Source organism: Oryctolagus cuniculus, chromosome 5 (assembly GCF_051225735.1).
Source record: "Oryctolagus cuniculus isolate XC-2025 breed Fujian yellow rabbit chromosome 5, ASM5122573v1, whole genome shotgun sequence".
Taxonomy (NCBI): Eukaryota; Metazoa; Chordata; class Mammalia; order Lagomorpha; family Leporidae; genus Oryctolagus; species Oryctolagus cuniculus.
This window is the reverse complement of record NC_142871.1, coordinates 167,033,353-167,057,747: the sequence shown is the minus strand read 5'-3', so window position 1 is coordinate 167,057,747 and position 24,395 is coordinate 167,033,353. Positions and strand designations below refer to the sequence as shown.

The 24,395-nt window shown below is 53.6% G+C and overlaps 2 protein-coding genes across 8 annotated transcripts in view; one reads left to right on the top strand and one right to left on the bottom strand.

Annotated features, from left to right (window-relative positions):
- BPHL (biphenyl hydrolase like) overlaps window positions 1-20,276 on the top strand; it is a 38,542-nt gene extending 18,266 nt beyond the window's left edge. For 5 of the 7 annotated variants that reach the window (XM_089333470.1, XM_070074485.2, XM_089333468.1 and 2 more), the window contains 3 exons: window positions 5,716-5,847; window positions 8,511-8,634; window positions 19,982-20,276. In XM_089333470.1, the coding sequence (XP_089189596.1) occupies window positions 5,716-5,847; window positions 8,511-8,634; window positions 19,982-20,069 (344 nt within the window). In that variant the 3' untranslated portion in view covers window positions 20,070-20,276. The remainder of the gene's footprint in view (window positions 1-5,715; window positions 5,848-8,510; window positions 8,635-19,981) is intronic. The other 2 variants (XM_070074486.2, XM_089333467.1) reach the window with 1 other exon arrangement.
- Window positions 20,277-20,717: 441 nt separating this feature from the next.
- On the bottom strand, window positions 20,718-24,263 carry LOC100349792 (tubulin beta-2A chain). Its single transcript, XM_002720954.6, has 4 exons — window positions 24,122-24,263; window positions 22,924-23,032; window positions 22,538-22,648; window positions 20,718-21,952 (listed from the first exon to the last, which is right to left on the bottom strand). The coding sequence occupies exons 1-4, from the start codon at window positions 24,176-24,178 to the stop codon at window positions 20,892-20,894; spliced, it is 1,338 nt and encodes a 445-aa protein (XP_002721000.1). The 5' UTR covers window positions 24,179-24,263; the 3' UTR covers window positions 20,718-20,891.
- Window positions 24,264-24,395: the final 132 nt, after the last annotated feature.

Here is a 24,395-nt window from a genome sequence, read left to right as displayed (position 1 = left end):
CTAGCTTTCTCTTTAAGTCAGTTAGCAGAAGTAAATAAATACAGAAAGTGTTGTCAGATGCTTGCCTATGCCCGGCACTGTGGTGATCCCATTCTGTATTAATTTACTTACGCTTTATTCCACAGTGTTGTTCGAGTTTCATTTCTCTGGTGAGAGGTCTGTAGCTTAGAGGGGTGAAGTGCTTGCTGTCACGGAGGTAGTCAGTGCAGGGTGGCGGCTCCAACCCAGGCAGTCCGACTCCCAGACTGTTGTTCTTAACCTGATGTGAACATCCGGCTATTCCAGCTCCAGCTGGACTTCCTGCCCTTTGGGACTGAGACGCTATTTCCACAGGGAGTTGAAGCCTTGTCCAGGTTGACATTCCTAGGGAAGTATTTTGCTACACATGCCTGCTGTCTTGTTTCGGTTTTCAGAAAAATTTGCACATTGAACATCAGCCAGCTTGGTGCTTCAAGGGTCTGGCCCCTTGCATCATAGGAATATTTCTTTTTACGAATTTATTTTATAATTTTTATTATATATGGGGTATTTTAAAAGTTCATGAAAATGAAATTTAAAATAAATTTATTTGGATGCAGGAAATTTTGAAATCTGTGCGTATAGTTTTTTTCATAATATGCATTCTCCAGGATTTCAGATTTCAGGGGTTTCAAAATTTCTTACACCAAAATAAGTTTCTCATTGAATTCCATTTTCTACCAGTGAAATGGAGTGTCTTTGTATTTGATAAATAGAGTGCAGCACGTGTGATGAGGGTGAGTTATGACAGCCACGAGCCCACCCTGGGGCCAGGATGGGCCTTGTTGTGTCTCTGTGCCTCCTCCCTCGCCCGCTCCCTCCCTCGTCTGGCTCTACACGTCAGCCCGGTGTCTTTTTGAAAAAAGTTTCGCTGCATACGTTTATATTCTAAACCATATCTAGTCTCCGTGTTCCTGAGCTTTATGAAAACGCGTTCATCCTGTGTGTTTGCACTGACCTCCGAGGTTCGCTCATGACGCCGCTGGTGGCGCCAGTGCGGTGGTTTTCACTGCTGGTGTGCAGTGCGCTGGGCGGATTCGCCAGGTTGTGCTTACCAGGTGCTTCTGGTTTGCTGTGAACATTTCTGTGCTGTGCCTTTGGGCGCAGGAGCAGCAGTATCTCTGGAGGGTACGCCCGCCCACCCGTGAAAGTGGACAGATGCACCACAGCACAAGTGACAGATTGTTTCCAACAAAATAAATCTGCACTTCTGCCAGCATACAGTGATTCTGTAACTTACATCGGCAACAAAAACCCGAAATTATCAGACTTTAACTTCCTAGCCAATCAAGTGAGTGTGAACTGTCATCTTACTGTAGTCTTCATTTACTATCATTAATAAGATGGAGAATGTTTGTGTTTATTCACCTTTTGGGTTATTTCAGTATGAAACCTGTTCGTATCTTTTTAATTATGTAATATTTTAAAATGTATTTTATTTGGGTAAAAGGCAGACATAGGGAGTTTCTATCCACTGGGTTATTCCCCAGATACCTACAGTTAGGAGCCAGAACCCAATCCAGGTCTCCCCCATGAGTGGCAGGGACCCAACTACTTAAGCCGTCACCTTGCATCTCCCAGGGTGGACATCAGTAGGAAACTGGAATTGGAGGAGAAGCTGGGACTTGAACCCAGGCACTCCACTATGGGATACTCGCATCCCAACCAGCACCTTCGAGGCTAGACTGAAGTTGCTCTCCCCCCGCCATGTACAAGTGTAATACAGTGTTTCTAACAGGTGCGCCATATGAGGTGCAACAGCAGAGCGAACAGCCAAGGGCTCCGCCCGCTCAGAACACTGCAGTGTTATTACAGTGTTTCTGATGTTCAGATTTTGTTCATGGTGGTTTTTTGATAATGGAGTTAATAACCCCTTGAAGGGTAGTTGTGCTGCAGACACCTTTTCACAGCTGTGGCTCTTTCCCCTTTCTTTGTGGACAGCGCTATTTCATGTTAACATGCGGAGGTGTCCCAGTGTTGGTTTCCTGCTTGGCACACAGAGTGCTGTTGGTTGCTGTGTAGATTCCCCAGCGGTCACTCGCCCTGCACTTCCAGCCCGGTGTGTCTCGCTAGGCGTCCCTTCCTCGAGGCCGATCCAGTGTTTGCCTGAGGGCATCTGGATTTGGCCCTTGTTGTTGAAAGACAGGCGGGGGATGCAAGGGGACAGCAGTTGCTCTCCCCGGCTCTGCAGTCCCCCTCAGCTGCTGCTGAGCCCTTCCTGTGGGTCCGCGTGTCCTCCTTTGGACTCGCCTGTCTTTCCTCTCTGTTTCTCAGAGCTTCCCTTTACCCGGGACGTGTTGTTGGTTTGCTGAGTTGTGTCTCAGTGCAGATTTCATTCCGTTTGTCCTGTTTGACTTTTGCCCATGGTTGCTTGCATCCATTCTGAAAACACTCCCACCTGTCATGTCTTCTCCCTTCGCCTTCGTCTGGAGTGTGTGCTTTGTCGTAGACCTCGTCTTTCTGTCTTCCGCGTCTCCTTGTCTCTGTGTCGTGTGTTCTGCAGAGTTCCTTTCGCTCGCTCTCGCCGTTTTCTAGTGCTGTCATCAGCTTTAGAGGACTTTGTTTCTCTTGTGACCTTTGCCCTTTGGCCAGGAGGCGACACTTGCGTACTTTGAGACTGAAAACCTACACACAGCACAGTGAGCATCCTTTGAATGCTTCCCTTCTGAGAAGGCTTGCGCCTGTGAGGGCCAGTGCGCAGAACCAGCCTGGGCCATTCCTCCTCGGCTTCAGGCAGGAATCGCAGGCTTCGCGCCCCCAGCCAGCACTAGCAGTGTTCCTGCCCCGCATCTGAGTCACCCTGCCACCTTTGTTCTACTTCAGGGTTCCCTTTCTCTTACAGACATACTCACATACCTTCAGCTGCCAGGTCCATTAATTGTTTTTTTTAATAAAGATTTTATTTATTTATTTGAGAGATAGAGTTACAGACAGTGAGAGAGAGAGAGACAGAGAGAAAGGTCTTCCATCTGTTGGTTCACCCCCCAAATGGCTGCAATGGCCGGAGCTGCACCAATCTGAAGCCAGAAGCCAAGGGCTTCCTCCGGGTCTCCCACATGGGTGCAGGGGCCCAAGGACTTGGGCCATCTTCCACTGCTTTCCCAGGCCATAGCAGGGAGCTAGATCGGAAGAGGAGCAGCTGGGACTCGAACCGGTGCCCATATGGAATGCTGGTGCCACAGGCGGTGGATTAACCCACTGTGCATGGCACCAGCCCCTGGCCCATTAATTGTTAGAACTGCAACAATGTGGCCAAACTATGTTTTGTTTTTTTTGTTTGTTTGTTTTGTTTTGTTTTGTTTTTGACAGGCAGAGTGGACAGTGAGAGAGAGAGAGACAGAGAGAAAGGTCTTCCTTTTGCCGTTGGTTCACCCTCCAATGGCCGGCGCGGCCGGCGCACCACACTGATCCGAAGGCAGGAGCCAGGTGCTTCTCCTGGTCTCCCATGGGATGCAGGGGCCCAAGCACTTGGGCCATCCTCCACTGCACTCCCGGGCCATAGCAGAGAGCTGGCCTGGAAGAGGGGCAACCGGGACAGAATCGGGCGCCCCAACCGGGACTAGAACCCGGTGTGCCGGCGCCGCAAGGCTGAGGATTAGCCTATTGAGCCGCGGCACCAGCCCAAACTATGTTTTATGAATGATGTAGTCATTCCACTGCCAGCAGCCTGTCTGAGGTTGTGGTCTCCAAATCCCCAGGGAAAGTATCAGCAGGGAAGTTTACTATTGAGTGTCTTCACATTATCCTTTTTTTTTTTTTTTTTTTTAAGAAAAAGATTTATTTGAAAGGTAGATTTACAGAGAGGGAGGGAGGAAGTGTGGGGGTGGGGGGAATCTTCCATCCTCTGGCATCCTCTGGTTCACTCCCCAAATGGCTACCGTAGCCAGGTATGGTCTAGGCCAAAGCCAGGAGCTAGGAACTCCATCAGGGTCTCCCACATGGGTGGCAGGGTCCAAGTACTCGGGCATCTTCTGCTGCTTCCTCAGGTGCATTTGCAGGGAGCTGAGTCAGTACCCACATGGGATGCCGGCATCTCGTAGCTTCTCTCCTCTCTCTCCCACTCCCAGTTCCCCTTGTTCTTCTCCCCAGACATCCCCCTCACCTCCTCATTTCCAGACTGCTTCTCTACGCCCCGACTGCCCTCTCATGCAGAGCAGTTCTGCCCCTGCGCCCTCTGCAGTCACTGGGTGTCCCTCTGAATGCTTACGGCCACCTGCGGAAGCAAGGGCAGGCGGCCTCCGTGCTGGGATCCGGCCTCCAGAGAGCAGGTGTAGGTGTGACTGGCAGGTCATCCTCCACGCAGCCGCTGCATCTGGGGAGGGCGCTGTTTGTCTGCAGGTGCGTACCATTGTAGACTGATGGGAGTTCATGTCACTGCTGTCAGGTGGTCTCTCCAGGTGGATTGTTTAGCAAAGGCACTATAGAATGCTCAGTCAGCAATATTTAACGTGCTCAAGAGCATTCGAATCTTTAAATTACCAGTGTTTAAAGAAATCAGGAAGAGGTTAGGCTAAGTTACTGCATTTGTTGACTCGTTTTAAAAGTAGGTTTTAGATACTGGTTCTTTCCTACTAATGATTCCTCTCTAACAGAGTTTGAAATAAGTAGTTAGCCTTTTATACCCACTTTTTCTCCAGTAGCAGAAATTAGAATAAATCATTTGCGTGTATTTTTTCATGTACGGAGATAGGACATTCAGGGAAAAAAGCTCCTCTTAAAAATACCTCGTTGTCTCCAAGTCCGCCGCCTGCATCCGCAGCCCGTCAGCTGGAGGTAGACATGTCTGGGGGGACTGCACCTGTCCCGGACGTGTGCAAACTGCTTTCCTTGTCCTTGTTCCCTGGTGGTGCATTCCTTGTCCTTGTTCCCTGGTGGTACATTCCTTGTCCTTGTTCCCTGGTGGTACAGCAGCTGCTTACGCGGCACTTGCAGCATGCGAGATTGTACGCGGGAGGACGTGTGCAGGTTATGTGCAGTTACTGAGCCGTCTGCTGAATGACTTGAGGGTCCAGAGAGTCTGGTGTGTTCAGTGGTCCTGAAACAAGTCTCTCGTGGATCTCACAGGTGACTGATGTCTACTCAGGCAGTAGAGGAGAGTTTTCTTTGATTTTAGGCCCTTAACAGAAAGCCTCAAGTGCAGATCTAATTCCATTCCTTGGGTGTTTGTCGGGGGTCTGATACACTTAATGTGGATAGAGGGTGGGCCCCCGGGTGCCAGGGGGAGCCTGGCTGACACTCGAGTAAGACACCTGGCTGGATTTGAGTCCCAGCTGCTCCATTGCTGCTCCAGCTCCCTGCGAATGCACCTGGGAAGGCAGCAGCAGATGGCTCAAGTCCTTGGGCCCCTGCACCCGTGCGGGAGACCTGGATGGAGTTCCAGGCTCCTGGCATTTGCCTGGCCCAACTCTGACCAATGCAGCCATCTGAAGAGTGAATCAGTGGATGGAAGATCTCTCACTGTCTGTCTCTCCCTCTCTGTAACCCTGCCTTTCGGATGGATGGATGGATGGATGGACAGATAGATAGATAAAAAAGACAACTGGCTGACGTGAAGAGTGAGCCACGAGGTGCCAGGCAAAGCTTTCCAGCATTGCACATGGACTGAGCGGTGAACGGCCCAGCGGTGGCCTGTGCCTGGGATGTTTAAAGGTGACTGACATCTTCGTGCGAGACTAAACGTGTCCTTCTGTTCTCCAGGCATCCGAGATGTCTCTAAGTGGAGTGAGAAGGCAAGAAAGCCCCTGGAAGCCCTGTACGGCTATGACTACTTTGCCAAAACCTGTGAACAGTGGGTGGACGGCATACAGCAGTTTAAACGCCTCCCAGATGGTAGGTGCATGGGCTGTTTGACGGCTCCTTTGTCGGTTAGAGAGGATGCTTGAGTTGCCCATCGTGTTCCCGAGTCCCCATGATCCATGAGTCGCCTGTTGCCCTTGCACACCAGTGTATGGACAGAACGCTAGTCATCGTAGACAATGCAAGTGCTTGTGTCACAAATCTGCCTTCAACTGGAGACAGGACCGCACGGATAAAGGCCCTTATTGTTGCGTCTTTAACAGCAGGCTGTTCCTTTTCCTTCTGCTCCCTTGTGTGTGTGATGACAGAGTCATCCTCAGGAAGCTTCAGTTTCTGTTTTGCTTATTGATTTTCATCCGCCTGAAAGAGAAGCAGAAAGAGGTCTTTCCCCACGTTACTCCCCAAATGCCTGCAACAGCCAGGGTTGAGCCAACAAACCAGGAGCCAGGAGCAGAGTGCAGGTCTCCACGTGGATGTCAGAGCCGTCACCTGCTGCCCCTCAGGATGCATTAGCAGGAAGCTGGGTCAGAACTGGAGGTGCAGGAACCCGGAACAGCACTCTGACACAGCGTGTGAGTGTCTGCAAGTGGCGACTTAGGCTGATGCACCCCGACGCCTGCCCCAATTTCTGTTTCCTAATTCTAATTTCTAACTCGCTATAGAACAGCCACAATATAGTCTGTGTCGTGCCACCCGACTACATCCTCTGACACCAGGACAGACAAGGAGGCACTTTCTGTCCTGATCTTCAACAGAATTAGTGTGAGGAATGGGGCCCGCCTGTGGTGCAGCAGGTTAAGCCTCTGCCTGTGATGCCAACATCCCATATGGGCTCTTGTTTGAGCCCCAGCTGCTCCACTTCTGTTCCAACCCCCAGCTCACGCGCCTGGGAAAGTAGCAGGAGATGAGCCAGTGCTTGCTCCCTGCTATCCATGTGGGAGACCTGGGTGGAGTTTCAGGCTCTTGGCTTTGGCCTGGCTCAACCCTGGTTGTTGTGACCATTTGAGGAGTGAACCAGTAGACAGAAGGTCTCTGTCTCTGTCTCTCTCTCTCTGTCTCCCCTTGTCTTTCAAATAAATAAATATTTTAAGAAATTAGTATGAAGAAGAAAGTATTTAGTTACTTTCCTGTCTTCAGAATTGTTATATGACCTTAGCTACAAACACTAGCCCCCTTTCTTTATCTGAAAACCTAACAAGGTTTCTGCTAACAGCAAGAATAGACGTCTCGCATAGATAGTCTGAGTTAAAGCCTATTTGCATACAAGTGTTTGTTTGCAGTCTCTCATTCTTCATCTTGGTTGGAAGAACAGAGGAGTTAAGGGCTAACCTTGGAGCAGGTCCAGGCCGTGTTTGCAGCACCAGCTCTATCTGCTAGATGATCCTTCCCAGCCCTGTCACCCGACAAAGCTTTCACAGTGAAAAGGACGTTTGGAAATGTTAGTTTTTGGGTTTAAGTTCGAAATCGCAAATGCGTGCTTCATAGTGATCCTGTTCTGCTTGTGGGAACAGTCCCTAAAACAAACAGCAGCATCCCCATTTGGTTATTCAATTAGCAGGAGCGGGTCACCCCAGGGACAGGAAAGGGCAGCTTCAGGGACGAGAGAGGCATTTCCCTGGCCACAGGTCACCCTTGCGTTCCTCGTGACGCAGGCGGAGACGGAGAGGAGGAGGAGGCGGCAGCCAGCCGAGTCAGTGCCAGACTCTCCGATACACCTCTGTGTTTAGCCTCAGTGACAGCCCCAGGGATTCATGGTCGCTCTGTTTTATTGTAAGCTCAGTGTGGTAAGGAGCCGCCAAGCCTCTACAGTCAGGGCTGGAGCTCGGGTTGTTCTGTAGCTGCACAGTTGGCACCTCCCCCTCTCTCAGATGTGTGTTTGGCACAGAGGCCTGAACGATGAAGAACGCCTACTTGCCATTAGCAAGTTGTGTCTTCATCATGTCCCTGTGGCCAGGGACTGGTCAGGGCCCTCACAGCCACCATTTGAGAGGTGACTCCAGGTAAGAGCTTACCGGGTGTCCAGCATTGGCCACTGCTTTGCAGTGGGGCCCGACTGCCCCTTCGTAACGTAGAGTTGGGCGGTCTGTGTTTGTTCCATTCCCCTGCTGTTTTACATGAATTATGAGCCTCAGTCAGGCGGAGCTGAAGAACCAAGCAGGAAAAACAGCAGAAGAATCAAAAAGGAAACACAAAGCACAGTGGCTGCAGGCACAGGCAGATGCGACCCCCGTTACAGACAAGGGAGCAGAGGTGCAGCGAGGGGCGTGGCGCCCGCCTTCCATAGGCACAGATGCGACCCCCGTTATAGACAAGGGAGCAGAGGCGCAGCCGCGTTCCGTAGGCACAGATGCGACCCCCGTTATAGACAAGGGAGCAGAGGTGCAGCCGCGTTCCGTAGGCACAGATGTGACCCCCGTTATAGACAAGGGAGCAGAGGTGCAGCTGCGTTCCGTAGGCACAGATGCGACCCCCGTTATAGACAAGGGAGCAGAGGCGCAGCCGCGTTCCGTAGGCACAGATGGACCACCGTTATAGACAAGGGAGCAGAGGTGCAGCTGCGTTCCGTAGGCACAGATGCGACCCCCGTTATAGACAAGGGAGCAGAGGTGCAGCGAGGGGCGTGGCGCCTGCCTTCCGTTCCCCGTCAGTCGCCGAGAGTCGCACTGAGGCAGAGCCCTGGCACTGCTGTCTTGCAGGTAACATCTGTCAGCACTTGCTGCCCCTGGTTCAGTGCCCCACCTTAATCGTGCACGGCGAGAAGGATCCTCTGGTCCCACGGTTTCACGCCGACTTCCTCCATGAGCATGTGAAAGGGTCACGGTGAGTGGTCACTACATCAGTTCCCTGTCGCCAAACCTCATCCCAGGAAGGAAGGAGGCAGGAGGCTGAGGCGTGGGCACAGGGCGGCTCCCACGCAGTGGGCGGCCCTTCCCGACCCCGCCCTGGGGGTCCCCGCGCCTGGGAGGACTGAGGCTCTCAGAGAGAGGTCTCTCCTGGCTGCTCTGGCTGGCAGATGGGCTCACAAGTTCTGCAGCATCGATGACTGTTGGCATTTAGATCCAGCACTGTTCACTGAAACAACTTCATATTTCCCAATTTCCAGTTCAGTTCAGTTTTTTTATCTTCATAAAAGCACTACCCACAGTTTAAAAAATATACACATAAATACCAAAATAAGAAAACAAGTTGCTCTTGGCTTGCTGCCCATTTAAATACTTTACCATCATAAGCATTTTTATACACAGATGTAGTCCTATTTTATACTCAGCTCTGAATCCTACCTTTTCCCTCCACTTAAAATCATGTTGTAAGCTTCACATGTTTGTTCGGTCTTGAATGTCTCCACACCATAATGAGGACCTGTCGGCCACAGACACCGAGTACAGCATCCACCATGACACACAGGTGACTCTGATAACATACCTGGTAAAACAGCAGATGCGTATCGCCAGTTTTTATTCTTACTTCTGCCAGGCAGTCTTAGACATCAGGGGACTTGTAGAACACCCCAGAACTGGTTGGAGGAGTTGCTAGAGAGCCCCAGACCTGGGTCTGCCCGTGCCGTGCACATCAAGCCAGTCGCTGGCACCGGGGTGGTAGGAAGAGGTAGTTCATTGCAGTGCACAGAGGAGGGAGCCAGGCAGGCAAAGCCCAGTTTCCCGCCTCCCCAAGGGGGTGAAGGCAGTGAGTCTCACCGTTCACAGGCGGGGGTGCGCAGTGCTTGTCAGCTCGTGTGGCTGCTGGCTGGCGCACGGTGCACGTGGCCTTTGATTGGTCAGTGCTAAGGGCTGGCATGTTTCCGTTGGCGTAGCAGGGTGGGCTGCGGTCTGTCTGGGTCTGGGGTGCACTGGATATCGCTTCGTGTTGTCAGGGCCTGTGAGTCGCGGCCTCGCTCAGCAGAGGCTGGCACTGAGATGTTAGCTGGGTTAACTGGAGGGACAGCGTCCGTCTCGGGTCTCGGCTGCGGCTTATGTCTTACAGAGCGGCCGCAGGCTGAGGGAGAGACCACAGCAGGAGGCGTAGTGAGGCCCTCATCAGGCCAGCGGAAGTCGTGTTGCTCAGTCCCGTTCATTTCTGTATACACAGAAACCTGTGTGCTAAGTACTGGCTGGTACGGGAGCCAGCTTTCACTGGTGCTGTTACCAAGCTAGAAATTCCGAGTTGAGTACGTTCTTTGTTTCCTTTACACACAGAGGATGCACATCCTGGAGGTGAGAATGAGGAAGATGGGGGAGCCCTGGACTGACTATTTTTCTAACCAAGAGACATCCCAGTGAGCCTGGACCCCTCCCCAGGCTGCAGGTGTCTCTGAGCTGCCCCAGGCATCTTGGAATTCAGTGGAATCCTTTGGAAGTTGGATTTAGAATAGCAGTGTGAGAAGGTGCTGCCTGCCCCCCCCCCCCATCAGGCCACTGCTGAGGCCTGTGAGGGCCAGCGCTGCCCCACAGGGTTCGTCAGGGTCCCTCAGCCCCCGCAGCAGCAGGAAGGCAGGCCCAGAGCCTTCCACTCCGTGTCACCGTCTTCTGCGACGTGATGCTGACGAGCGGGCTCTCCAATGGTTTGTTACTCTGCAGTGACAATCATTGTAAACCCTTATCATTCCTGTATCTATACAGCGTTTTCAGAAATTGAAAGGCCTCTCTTTTTTCCATACATTTTCTCCTTTCTCCTATACCACTTCAGCCACAAATCAAAAGAAATATACACGGGCATTTATAATAAGTAATCCTTTGGCCAGATTAGAGAGTAAGGAAAGAATAAGGAAAGAAGTTATGGGTGGACATAAAGGCTAACAGAGATGTTTATTGCTTTACTAGGAAATACAAGGTACTTTCTTTTTTTTTTTTAACAAATATTTTTAAAAGATTTTTATTTATTTATTTGAGAGGTAGAGTTACAGACAGAGACAGACAGACAGAAAGGTCTTCCTTCCGTTGGTCCACTCCCCAAATGGCCACAACGGCCAGAGCTGCGCCGTTCTGAAGCCGGGAGCCAGAAGCTTCTTCCAGGTCTCCCATGTGGGTGCAGGGGCCCAAGCACTTGGGCCATCTTCTACTGCTTTCCCAGGCCACAGCAGAGAGCTGGATTGGAAGAGGAGTAGCTGGGACTAGAACCGGCGCCCATATGGGATGCCGGTGCCACAGGCGGAGGATTAACCTACTATACCACGGTGCCGGCCCCACAAGGTACTTTCAAACTAGACTTTTGTAAGAGAATAATGCTAAGTCATATTCGTGGTGGAAAATTCAAGTAGCGTACTTTTTACTTTTTTAGACTGACTTTATTTGAAAGGCAGAGTTAGAGAGAGAGGGAGATGGAGACCTTTCATCCATCGGTTTGCTCTCAGAATGGCTTCAGTGGCCAGAGCTGGGCCAGGCTGAAGCCAGGAAGCAGGAACTTGATCCAAGTCTCCCATGTGGGTCCCAGGGGCCCAAGCACTTGAGCCATCATCCACTGCTTTCCAGTTAGTAGAGAGCTAGGTTGGAAGTGGAGCAGCCAGGACTGAACTGGTGTCTGTTACGGGATGCTGATGTCACAGGTGGCGGCTTAACCCACTGCACCACAATGCTGGCCCCCAAAATTTTGCTGTAAGTCTCAGTTTTTGGTTTTTTAAATTTATTTATTTATATATGTATATATATGATATTTCCCTATAGCATTGTATATATTTTTTTCTTCTTTGACAGACAGAGTTAGACAGTGAGAGAGAGATACAGAGAGAAAGGTCTTCCTTCTGTTGGTTCACCCCCCAAATGGCCACTACAGCTGGCGTGCTGCGCCTGTCCGAAACCAGGAGCCAGGTGCTTCCTCCTGGTCTCCATGCGGGTGCAGGGCTCAAGCACTTGGACCATCCTCCACTGCCTTCCCGGGCCACAGCAGAGAGCTGGACTGGAAGAGGAGCAACCGGGACAGAACCAGCGCCCCAACCGGGACTAGAACCCAGAGTACTGGTGCCACAGGCGGAGGATTAGCCTAGTGAGCCACGGTGCCGACCAGCATTGTATATTTTTAAAGATATTTTATTTAAATATCTAATTATACTTCACAGCAAACTTATGAAAAACATATTGTCCACCTTACAGGTGAGAAATCAAGACCAGGAAATGTTAAACAGTCGTCTAAGTTTGTGTAGCTAGTCAATGAGAAACCCAAAACCTTTTTTTTTTTTTTTTTAAGATTTTATTTATTTATTTGAGAGGTGGAGTTATAGAAAGTAAGAGGGAGAGACAAGAGAGAAAGGTCTTCCTTCCATTGGTTCACTCCCTAGATGGCCACATCAGCTAGAGCTGTGCCGATCCTAAGCCAGGAGCCCGGAGCTTCTTCCGGGTCTCCCATGCGGGTGCAGGGGCCCAAGGACTTGAGCCATCTTCTACTGCTTTCCCAGGCCACAGCACAGAGCTGGATTGGAAGAGGGGCAGCCAGGACTAGAGCTGCACCCATATGGGATGCCGGCACCACAGGCAGAGGATTAGCCTGCTGTGCCACGCGCCGGCCTCCAAAAGCTTTCTCCTCCTAGCAAGTGCTTTCCAGCCGAGCACAGCTGCTTCGCATCAACACCCTTTTTTTTTTTTTTTTAAGATTTATTTATTTGAAAGACAGAGACAGATCTTCCATCTGCTGGTTCACTCCCCAGAGGGCGGAGCCGCACAGATCTGGAGCCAGGAGCCAGAAGCCTCCTCCAGGTCTCCCACGCGGGTGCAGGGGCCCTCCACTGCTTTCCCAGGCGTAGCAGAGAGCTGGATGGGAAGTGAAGCAGCTGAGACTCAAACTGGCACCCATATGGGATGCTGGCATTATAGGAGGTGGCTTTGCCTGCTTCGCCACAGCACTGGCCCCTCAGCGCACTCTTATTATGACAGGGGTGCCTGGAATGATGTGCTAGGGAGCCTGGGTAATTGTGGGCCAGCTCAGAAATGACAGGTTCGTGCACAGTGACATGCACAGTGAATGCAGTGTTCCCTTGAAGCAGGGTCAGTAAGAGTGAGGAAATGTAGTTTAGGAATTCTGTTTCAGACCCATCTCCTAGCAACAAATGCATCAACCTAGGAGAAGGACTCCCTTGCCGTGCAGATGTTACACTTCTGTGGACTGTTTTATAGACAGTCCTTTTCTTTAACAATATTCTTACCGACAAATGGGTTGAGTGTTTTCAGGAGTGACCATCTAAAATCAGCTTGTGGGGCTGGGGTTGTGGAGTCGGTACAGCCACCGCCTGCCACACCAGTGTCCCATATGGGCACCAGTTGGAGTCCCGGCTGCTCCCCTTCCCATCCAGCTCCCTGCTGTGGCCTGGGGAAAGCAGCGGAAGATGGCCCAAGTGCTTGGGCCCCACCACCCGTGTGGGAGACCCAGCTGAAGTTCCTAGATCCTGGCTTCAGCCTGGCTGAACCCTGGCAGTGTGGCCGCTTGGGGAGGGAGTCAGTGGATGGAAGACATCTCCCCTTCTCTCTGTAACTCTACCTTCCAAATAAATAAATCTCTAAAAATTAAAGCAAAATAAAATTGGCTTGTATTTTTCACTGGTTGCCTCTCTCTGCCTGATTCTGCCGAGAGCTTGGTAGGTTTGTGTTGCCCCGTGTCGGCCCACAAAAGGAAAGTGGATTTGCTGAATACCAGAACCCGGCTGTGACCTGTGCAGCAGCCGCGTGACAGCAGGGAAGCAGCTCAGTGTGGCAGTGAACTTGGTATTTCATTACCTTGTCAGTGCGTTGTTTTCTTAATGGAAGGATTGGGGATTTTTTTTTAAGTTGTTTTGACTTGAGTTTTCTCATCCATTAGTTCACTCCCCAGATGTCCACAACACTTGGAACTGTGCTGAGGCCAAAGCCGGGAGCCAGGGACTCAATCCGGGCCTCCCACTTGAGTGGCAGAAACCCAGTCACCTGAGCCAACACTGCTCCTCTCCGAGCTGCATCAGCACACAGCTGGAGTGAGACGGAAGGCAGGTTTCCAGTGAGGACTGCAGTGTGGGACGTGGCCGTCGTAACACTTGGCCTGACACCTGCCCAGGCGCATGTTAGTTGTCTGTCCTTCTGTAGATATTCCCCAAGAAACACCAGGCAGCCCTTCCCTCCTCAGAAGGAAGCCGAAGGGGAGCCGGGGTTGCTCAGCAGACCGGCTGTGCCCACTTGCCGCCCTCGCTTCCCTCTCTGTGGGAGAAGAGTGAATGATTGAGCCTCTCAGACGCGCGTTCAGAGGGTTCGGAGATCATTTGCATTCAGTGGTTTTATTTGTGGAAAACCGAATTCCTCCCATAAGAAAAAAATGGGATGCAAAGCTCTGAGAGGCAAGAGAGCTGCCCAGACTGCAGCAGTGACGGGAGCGGACGTCAGCCCTCGGCCTTTGCACGTCCAGCCCTGCCCCTACCCTGCGCATCACCAACGTCGCCCCATACTGCCTAGTAAGCCTGTCTGGCCTGGGCTTGGCGTCGCCCAGAAGGCCCGCCTCAGCTTGCTTTCAGGAAATCCTTGTGGAGCAGGCTTGGCAGCCGTCAGTCCCCGGGGCTGAGGTGGATGGCTGGGAGAGAGCCGGCTCAGAAGAGGATGTGGCCGCACAGCGGGTCACGCCACGTGTGTCAGCCAGGGCTGCTGAGACTGCTCTGAGTGCTTGCCAGCGGAGGTGGGCGCAGTCCTGGACTGGACAGGGTTTGAAGAATGATCTCTCCACTTTGCAGCGGTGCCAGAGCACGTCCATACAGCGTTCTTTCCTTGCAGAGTGGTATTACGTGAATTGCACGAGATAGTCCGCATCTTACTAGAAACCGGGCTTTGTACTGGGTGGCTTTGCCCACCTGTAGGCGTGTGTAAGTGTAAGTGTTCCGAGAGTGTTCTAGGTAGGCGGGCTAAGCTCTGAGGTTCGGTAGGTATGTTAACAGCATTTTCAGCGTGCAGAGGCTCCCTGGTGTGTGACCCCATTGTAAGCTGAAGAGCATCTGTGTTTGCTCGTGGCTCCAGAGTCCAAGGTGAAGGTGTGGGCAGAGTTGGTTTTTCTAGGGTTGCCCTCTCTGAGTGTCTTCATGTGGTCTTCCCTCCGAACCTCCCCTCTTCTCTGAAGGACTGTCCCACGCACTGTGGCGTAACCACATCAACTCATTTCAACCTCATGACCTCTTTGAAGACTACATCCATTTAAGGTCACACTCTGAGCCCTGGGGTTAGGGCATCAACAGTCGATTTCGGGGGAGGGACAGAAGTCAGCTCAGAGCAGTGCTGGCTTGGGTCCCAGGCATTAGAAGCTCAGCAGAGATCCGGATCGGGCGTCAGACCCAGCTGCACATGCCTGGCTCCTGCCCAGAATCCCTTTCCATCCCTCAGCCCTTTCTGTGCTGGGCCAGATGCACTTGGCCTTCTGGTCACAGCTTGAACATCTCCTGGGTTTAAGCTTCCTCGTCTCCACCTCCTCCAGTCACGCATATCTCTAACCATGCAGCTCCTTAGTCCTAACTTTTTCACAGATGTGACTGTGCAACTGTAATATTCCTGTGTTGGACACTTCGCCTCTCCCAGGGTGTCGCCTAGAACATCTTAAAGCACGTAGTGTACGCAGAAAGAAGGAAAATGAGAGCAGGAGGCACTCGGAGGGCCGAGGTCCTGTGGTGAGTGTGGCCACTGGAGCAGGTCCAGCTGTGTGCTGCGGGCCAGGCCTGAGAGCCAGATCCGGGAGGCGGGCCCAAGGCCTGGTCCATGTGTACAAAGACGTGGCACCTCGGGCTGGGGTTGCCTAGAGGGGAGAGGTGGAAACAGAATCTGGCCGGAAACCAGAGTCAGTCCTGGGGCTGTTGAGCCGCGCTCATGGCAGTGGGGTAGGAGCGCTGCACAGGTTAACTCAGACCAGGGTTAGGCTGTGGCCTGGTGACAGCCTGAACGCCTGTGTGCACTGTCTGTGCCTGCGCCTCTGTCTCCTCGTGTGTAAAATGGAGATGATGGCACCTGTCGACTCAGAACATCCTTCTGGGGAATGAACAAGAAGGCGTTTGTGCGTTTAAGACTTGCTGAGAGCTTGGCACGCAGCGGCCACTTTGGTGGGGGGATTCTGGCTGGGGTGCAGGCGGCAGAGTCCCCAGGAGACATCAGGGGAGAGCTTGCTACCAGGCCAGGGCGAGTTGCCCGTTTCAACCTCCAGCACTGTTGCAGTAGTGCAGGGTTGGGGGCATGCGAGGGTCTCTTCAGAGAAACAGTGTGCGTGTGAAGATTCCTCATAGAGAACTGGCAGCTCTGCAGTTAGGGGAGTTAACAAGTCTCAGGTCCTCAGTGTGATTCGGCAAGCAGGGGACCCAGAGGAGCTGCTGGGTAGTTCCAGTTAAGTCCAGAGGCCTGAGCACCAGGAGAGGCGATGGTGTAGTTCTGGCCTGAAAGCCAGCAGTCTCTGGGCCTGGGAAGAGCCGTGTTTCCACTTGAGCCCGAGGCAGGAAACGCAGTGCCCCAGTGTGAAGGATTTATTTATTTTTTATTTATTTGGAAGGCAGAGTATTAGGAAGAGAGATTGGTTGGTTGATTAATGGATTGATTTCTGTCCAGCGGTTCACTCCCCAAATGGCCTCAACAGCCAGGACTGGGCCAGGCCAAAGCCTGGAGCTCCATCCAGCTCTCCCACAAGGGTGGTGGGGGCCCAGGTACTTGGGCCATCGTCTGCTGCCTTACCGTGTACACCAGAAGCAGAGCGACTGGTACTCAGACTGGCACTCCAGTGCGGCATATCACAAGCAGCGACTTAACCCCCTGCTCTGTCTTGATAGCTAATGTTCTTGCTTGTCCGTCGTCCTGTTGGCAAAGAGGATACAAGACAAGTTTGAGTCTAGTGGATCCTGTGTCAGACCAAAAGGAGGAAGGGACCCAAATGACCTTGAAGTGGCTTCCCAGGCGTCAAGGAGAAGGGTTGCTTTCTATTCACCGAGTGCCCATCCTGTCCAGCAGGTCAGTCAGCGTCCTGGGCAGCTCGCCCATATTTGTAATGAAGGTCATCTCGTTTTATTTCCTCAAGACCTGGAGATGCCTGTAGGAGTGAAGACAACACTAAATGGCTAAAAGAAGGGATTTACCATTAGTGTCTCTTCCCTTCTTTACTGGGAATTAAGAAAATCGTAGGCTGGGGCCTGCATGGTGGTGTAGGAGGTAAAGCCTATGCCTGCGAGGCGGGCATCCCATGTGGGCACCAGTTCAAGTCTTGGCTGCTCTGCTTCTGATCCAGCTCTCTGCTGTGGCCTGGGAAAGCAGTGGAAGATGGCCCAGGTGCTTGGAGACACCTGGAGGAAGCCCCTAGATTTGGCCTGGCCCAGCACTAGCCATTGGAGCCATTTGGGCAGTGAACCAACAGATGGAAGATCTCTCTCCTTTTCTCTATAGTTGTGCCTTTCATATAAATAAGAATGAGTCTTTATTTTAAAATTTAAAGAAACAATCATAGCAGCCAAAGCAGAGCACATGGCCACATTGGGTATCTGTGAGGGGACCTGAGGCTTGGCAGGTGGGGTCTCTGCCTCCGAGTCAACATAGCTTAGAGTCTGGGCTGCAGCTCAGCCTGGACTGTGACCTCAGCATCCTTGGCACTGGTTCTTTTCTGTCTCCAAAAAACAAGGCCTTGGGGCCAACGCTGTGGTGTAGTGGGCTAAGCCTCTGGTGCAGGCATCCCACATGGGCACTGGTTTGAGTCCCAGCTGCTCCACTTCCAATCCAGCTCCCTGCTAATGTGCCTGGGAAAGCAGTGGCAAACAGCCCAAGTGCTTGGGCTCCTGGACCCACGTGGGAGACCCAGAAGAAGCTCTTGGCATCAGATCAGCCCAGCTCTAGCCATTGTGGCCATTTGGGGAGTGAACCAGTAGATGGACGACCTGTCTCTCCCTCTCTAACTCTACTTCTCAAATAAAATAAGACACATACACATACACACACCAAAGGAAAAAAAATAGGCCTTGAGCTGCTGCTTTTGTAGGGTGGATGGGATCCTGGCTTTGTGCATCCTGTGCAGCCTCTCTTTTCTGAACAGCCGTAAAACTGGGCTAGAACATTCCGGTTGTTATTAATGCAGCAACTTCCCCAGGGCCTCCGAGGGATACCGACCGTCGGTCCTCCACAAGTTATTCTCTCTGTACTGCGTTATCCCCACCCCAGTGCGGTCAAGTTGCAAGAGGCCCAGCGTCTTCCAAAGACAGTTCCCTTCCCAAGTCCTCCCAAGTGCCACGGAGCCCCCCATGTTGAAACGTCCGAGAATTGGGCAGTGCAGTAGCTGGCATTTTGCCCCAATATAGTCCTTTTAATATCCAGTTGTCTTTGTAGAGAAACTGGTTTGAACCTGTGCTGATATCCTAGCAGCACTGTTTACCACTTGGGAAGTAGGCATTTAGCCTAGCAGTTAAGACAGCCACATCCTGTCGCTCCCCCTCTTCATGGAGGAACAACACTAAGCCCTGCCTAGGCTTCATATCCGAGTCACGGCACCATTATGTGGCTCCCCGTCTTCGTGGAGGAACGACACAGGACCCTGTGCTGTTCTTTTGTCTGCTCGGCCCTCCCCGGGTTTGCTGCTGGTTCTTCCCGGGTTGGCTACCGTCCCTTCCACCTCCATGGAAGGGCGGTTCCCCCTGCCACTTTCCCCACTTCCGCAGGGGAGCGGCACACCGCCGGCCGGCTCTCTCGGGGGCTGCACAGGTGTTCCTTCAGATAGATGTTCCCCTTAGATGTTCCTGGTGCATGTTGTCTCTCTCCTCCTTTATAGTCCTCTTCCGCCAATCCCAACTCGGCTGCCCACACACCGAGTACGCTGCTCTCCTCCAATCAGGAGCAGGATCAGCTCCTTGGAGGTCATCACTCAAGTTGGCAAGAGGCAGCTGCGTGGAAGCTGTTTGCTCCTCTCCCAGTGCCATATTGTGGGAGAGCAGATGCATAGAATAAGTCTTAATTCCAGTAACTTAGTCTAGTCCGGGTTGCTCCCCACAACATCCCACACCAGGGGGTCTGGTTCAAGTCCCACCTCTAGCTCCTGACCCAGCTTCCCGTCAGTGTGGACACTGAAAGGCTTCTGGTGACAGCTCGAGGGACTGGACCTCTCTCACCCGCCACGTGGGAGCCCTGGGTTGAGTTCCAGGCACCTGGCTTCCACCAGGCACAGCCCCAGCTGTTAGTGCAGCAGCAGATGGACGTGCATTCTCAAATAACTAGAAAATAAGTTTAAAAATTTTTACAAGTTTGTGGCCACTAGGTAAAATGCAGAAGTCAGCAAAGCCTGCCATTTAATAATACACTTAATAGAAATCACCAACCAGCGGCCGGCGCCGCGGCTCACTAGGCTAATCCTCCACCTGCAGTGCCGACACACCAGGTTCTAGTCCCGGTCAGGGCACCGGATTCTGTCCCGGTTGCCCCTCTTCCAGGCCAGCTCTCTGCTGTGGCCCAGGAGTGCAGTGGAGGATGGCCCAAGTCCTTGGGCCCTGCACCCCATGGTGCACCAGCCACGGCGGCCATTGGAGGCTGAACCAACAGCAAAAGGAAGACCTTTCTCTCTGTCTCTGTCTCTCTCGCTGTCCACTCTGTCAAAAAAAAAAAAAAATCACCAACCAGCGTCCTTGAACCACAATCCTATTGAAAAGTAGCAGCCTTTTGAGCGCAGTGAGAGTTGCCACCAAGACGATGCAGCGAGCCAGGTGGCTCCCTGGCCCCAGGGCTGCTGACTGGGCCCGTCTTCAGTCCTCGGGAAGTCTGCGCCTGGCTTGTATTCAGACTGACTCGTTCAGTACCCCAGAGATGGCAGGCAGCTTGGAACACTGGACAACGGCCTGGAGAACGGATTTGTACTCCTACACTACACACACCAAGAAACTCACGTCCATTTGTATTATCTTTCCAACCTTCCTGTCAAGATAGACTTCATTGAAATGTGTTTATTTTGACCACAAATCACCTCTGCCACGGACAGTTTTCAAATGATTGATTGCCTATGGGATGGGAGAGAGGAGCGAGACTGCCAAATATGATGGCCTTACAGTCACCCTCCAGGCTGTCAACCTCCAAGGGGATTCACACTCATGTCTACATTTGTGCAAAACGCATACATGCTATATCCCCAAAAATATATTCATGGGAAAGATGTAGCAATTTTATTTTCATGAAATGTTTGCGTGGGGAAGGGGTTCCAAGTGATTCCTTTGATGAGAACGCGATTTGGTTTTTTTTAGGTTACATCTGATGCCAGAAGGCAAACACAACCTGCATTTACGTTTTGCAAACGAATTCAACAAGTTAGTAGAAGACTTCCTCCAGTGACACAGCCGAGTCTCCATGGTTCTCGGTGGGCGTGGCCTTCCATCACACTGTTGCCTCTAACTGGGATGTCACAGCTCCCCCCTCCCCTCCCCCACACAATCTGACCCCAAACTGAAACAATGGTACAAAGATGACCTAGATTTGACAGCTGCAAAAAATGAAATTAACATTAAATTGTAAATTTCTAATGTTGTCTTAAAAAACAAATCCCTGCTGTGATTTACCTTCAAATACTTTCAGCATAACATTGTAGTGTGAATTCGGCGACCATAGGACAGCCGGAATGCACCTGTTCTGTTGTCTAAGGGATGTAGCATCACCCCCCTCTGCACTTGCATTTATCACACTGTACAAAGAGAAGCAGAAAACTAGGAGACCTTCCTAGCCTGAGGGCTTGGCTCTCCCGCTTCCCAGGAGTCCGAATGACAGCACATAAGGGGAGGTTGGCTTCCTCCTTAAACCGCCCTTCCGCATGGACCCCTTGGAGAGACCATTTTAAATCTTTGGGCCATTGGAAAGAGTCGTGACTCTTCATCGTTACCAAAAGGGCAGGAATGCTATTAATGAATAACAGACAGTATTCTTATATTGCTGTTCAAATTAGACCCTGAAACACTAAGAGGAATCAAAGTGAGAAAAAGACAAGCATTTATACACATGCACTTTTATTAGTATCGATGTCAGCAGACAATAAATAAAAGAATTCCACATCATTACATCAACGGTGAGTTTGACAGAGGCAAAACTGAGCACCATAGTAGACAAATAGACCATGCTGGAGGACCACACTTCACTGAGGTGCACGACGCACGTGACAAGTTCTCAGGCCTCGTCCTCGCCCTCCTCCTCCTCGAACTCGCCCTGCTCGTCGGCCGTGGCGTCCTGGTACTGCTGGTACTCGGACACCAGGTCGTTCATGTTGCTCTCGGCCTCGGTGAACTCCATCTCGTCCATGCCCTCGCCCGTGTACCAGTGCAGGAAGGCCTTGCGCCGGAACATGGCCGTGAACTGCTCCGAGATGCGCTTGAACAGCTCCTGGATGGCCGTGCTGTTGCCGATGAAGGTGGCCGACATCTTGAGGCCGCGCGGTGGGATGTCACACACGGCCGTCTTGACGTTGTTGGGGATCCACTCGACGAAGTAGCTGCTGTTCTTGTTCTGCACGTTCAGCATCTGCTCGTCCACCTCCTTCATGGACATACGGCCGCGGAAGATGGCGGCCACCGTCAGGTAGCGGCCGTGGCGCGGGTCGCAGGCGGCCATCATGTTCTTGGAGTCGAACATCTGCTGGGTGAGCTCGGGCACGGTGAGCGCGCGGTACTGCTGGCTGCCGCGGCTGGTGAGGGGCGCGAAGCCCGGCATGAAGAAGTGCAGGCGGGGGAAGGGCACCATGTTCACGGCCAGCTTGCGCAGGTCGGCGTTGAGCTGGCCGGGGAAGCGCAGGCAGGTGGTGACCCCGCTCATGGTGGCCGACACCAGGTGGTTGAGGTCGCCGTAGGTGGGCGTGGTGAGCTTGAGCGTGCGGAAGCAGATGTCGTACAGGGCCTCATTGTCGATGGAGTAGGTCTCATCTGTGTTCTCCACCAGCTGGTGCACGGACAGCGTGGCGTTGTAGGGCTCCACCACGGTGTCGGACACCTTGGGCGAGGGCATGACGCTGAAGGTGTTCATGATGCGGTCGGGGTACTCCTCGCGGATCTTGCTGATGAGCAGGGTGCCCATGCCCGAGCCCGTGCCGCCGCCCAGCGAGTGGGTGAGCTGGAAGCCCTGCAGGCAGTCGCAGCTCTCGGATTCCTTCCTCACCACGTCCAGCACCGAGTCCACCAGCTCGGCCCCCTCCGTGTAGTGGCCCTTGGCCCAGTTGTTCCCAGCCCCGCTCTGGCCTGGAGGGAGGAAGGGACAGGGTCAGGTTCTGACCTAGAAGAACTCAATTCTGCCGTCTGCACTGTGGAGAAGGCAGGGCTGGTCTAGAACATTCTTCAATACCAATTATACCTGCAAGTTCTGTATTCATGATTCTCAAAGGTTTGGGGAGCACAACAGGAAATGAGGCCTTTAATTGGAGAACACGGGATTAACAACGTATTTTATCCATATATTTAAAACATTTCTACAAGTATTCAAATCAGGTACAGTGAGTTGGGAAGGCGAGGGCACAGATGGTGAGAGGAGGACAGGCGAGCAGTGAAGCCTCCCTCCCACCTGTGCCCGGCGTCTGGCTCCTTGCAGTGCCTGCTGTCATTACTGAAATCGCCGAGGCTGTGCTGCAGTTCAGCCCTGCCCGTCACAGGCCGCTGGGGCGCGGAGGCCCGCAGCCTCTGCAGGCTGACAGTGGGCGTTCGGCCGTGGAGAGCGCCCAGGCCCGGGAGACCCCAGCTGTCGGTGGAGTCGGCTCTGAACCCAAGAACACGAGTGGAGGTTGGAGGCCAGTGAGTCTCTGTCCCAGCTCCCCCTGCCTGAGCACTCACCGAACACGAAGTTGTCGGGCCTGAAGATCTGGCCGAAGGGTCCCGACCTGACCGAGTCCATGGTGCCGGGCTCCAGGTCCACCAGGATGGCCCGGGGGACGTACTTGTTGCCTGCAGGGAACAAGAGCTGACTTAGGCCTGGGCTCAGTGGAGGAACCCGGGCAGAACTCATTAGACGGACTTCCAGCATCAGACCAGTGGAGGAGAGGAGGGCGGGCTTTCTGCTTAGGGACAGGACATGCTGAGCAAATGTGCTGGGAGCGGCGAGGTGTGGCTTTCAGCAGGGACACCGAAAATGCAGCAGCATGGCATTCGTGTGCGCCTAGCACGGTCCCCCAGGCTCGGCCTGCAAGGCAAAGCTGGCTGGGCGAGCATCCGGCACTCACCTGCGGCCTCGTTGTAGTACACGTTGATCCTCTCCAGCTGCAAGTCGCTGTCGCCATGGTAACTGCCGGTGGGGTCGATGCCGTGTTCGTCACTGATGACCTCCCAGAACTGCAAGCAGAAGCAGAAGGGATGGCTGAGGGGCCTCCCCGGTCTCCGAGGCTGGCCCTCCCCTTGCTGCCGCGTCCTTGGAGCAGCAGCTGTGCACTGCAGCCACGCGGGGAGTCCAGACCGAGAGCAGGGACCGCTCGCCCCATGTCCCCGCTGCAGAGACACCCGGAGAGCCGCAGGGCATCGCCCTGTTATGTCCAGACTGAAGGGCTGGGGGAGCCGCAGGAGCCCCCACTCCAGGGGAAGCCGTGGGCCCAGCGGCTGCCCCCCCCCCCAGAGAGGGTGGGTGCCTGCCATCCTGGCTGATGGACAGGTCCTGAGGATCCTGCCCAGGTGCCCCCCAGTTCCCCCCCACCGTCTCGGCGTCTCGGTGTCTCCAGAGATCCGTGGCTCCTGGCACAGACCCCAGGCAGCCGTCGGGCAGTGCAGGTGTGTGCCACTGACCCACACAGAGCCTCCAGTGCTGGCCAGGTTTCGAGTGGGAGGGGCTGGGCAGCAGGAGCCTGGGAGGGTACCTGGCTGCGGTGGGAGGGGCTGGCCTTCCGGAGGGCGCAGACTCCATTGTGGAACTGCAGCAGGAGAGGGGGCGGGGAGGCTGGGGTGGGCAACATGGCGGTCGGGAGAGACCACGTCCTTGTGCAGGCTGCCGCCCACACCCTGCACCGTGCCCGCTGCTGCCTCCCCTCCGCGCTCAGGAATTGCAGCTCCACGGGGCCGCGCCGTCTCCCTCTATGTCATCACGTCTAGACGGTCTGTTTCGGAGGGTTTCCCTAAAAACCCGGGTCATCGTAATTACGACCCGAAGAGAGGCCTCTGCGGCGTTGTCAGTGCAGTGACACTGCAGTTTTCCATCAAAGCACAGAAAATGCACCAGTGCCCTCTGCCGCGCGGCTCACAGGTACGTGGACTGCAGTGCAGATGGACGCTCAGAGCGCCACGCAGCTGCGCCGCGCAGGGCCGCGTCCCGGGGCCGCAGCGGCCTTGATGAGAGGCGCGCACATCTGCGCCCGGGCAGCTCGCGCGGCGTCCGGGGCCTCCCGGCCGCGGAACGCGCCCCCGGAGCCCCCGCCCCCACCTGAGCCCACTCACCTTGGCGCCGATCTGGTTGCCGCACTGGCCCGCCTGGATGTGCACGATCTCGCGCATGGTGCCGGCTGCGGAGCGGGAGAGGCGCTGGCCCTCGGAGCTGTGAGCGCGGCGTGGAGCGACGAGACTGGCAGCGCGGAGACCTGCCGCTGCGCCCCCACGCTCCGCCTTTTATGCCCGCGCCCCATCGGGCCGCGGTGACGTCATGGGGCGGTGCGCGGCGGTGCGCCGGGGACTGCGGCACCGCGAGAGGGAGCTGGGGCGCGGTGCGAGGTGC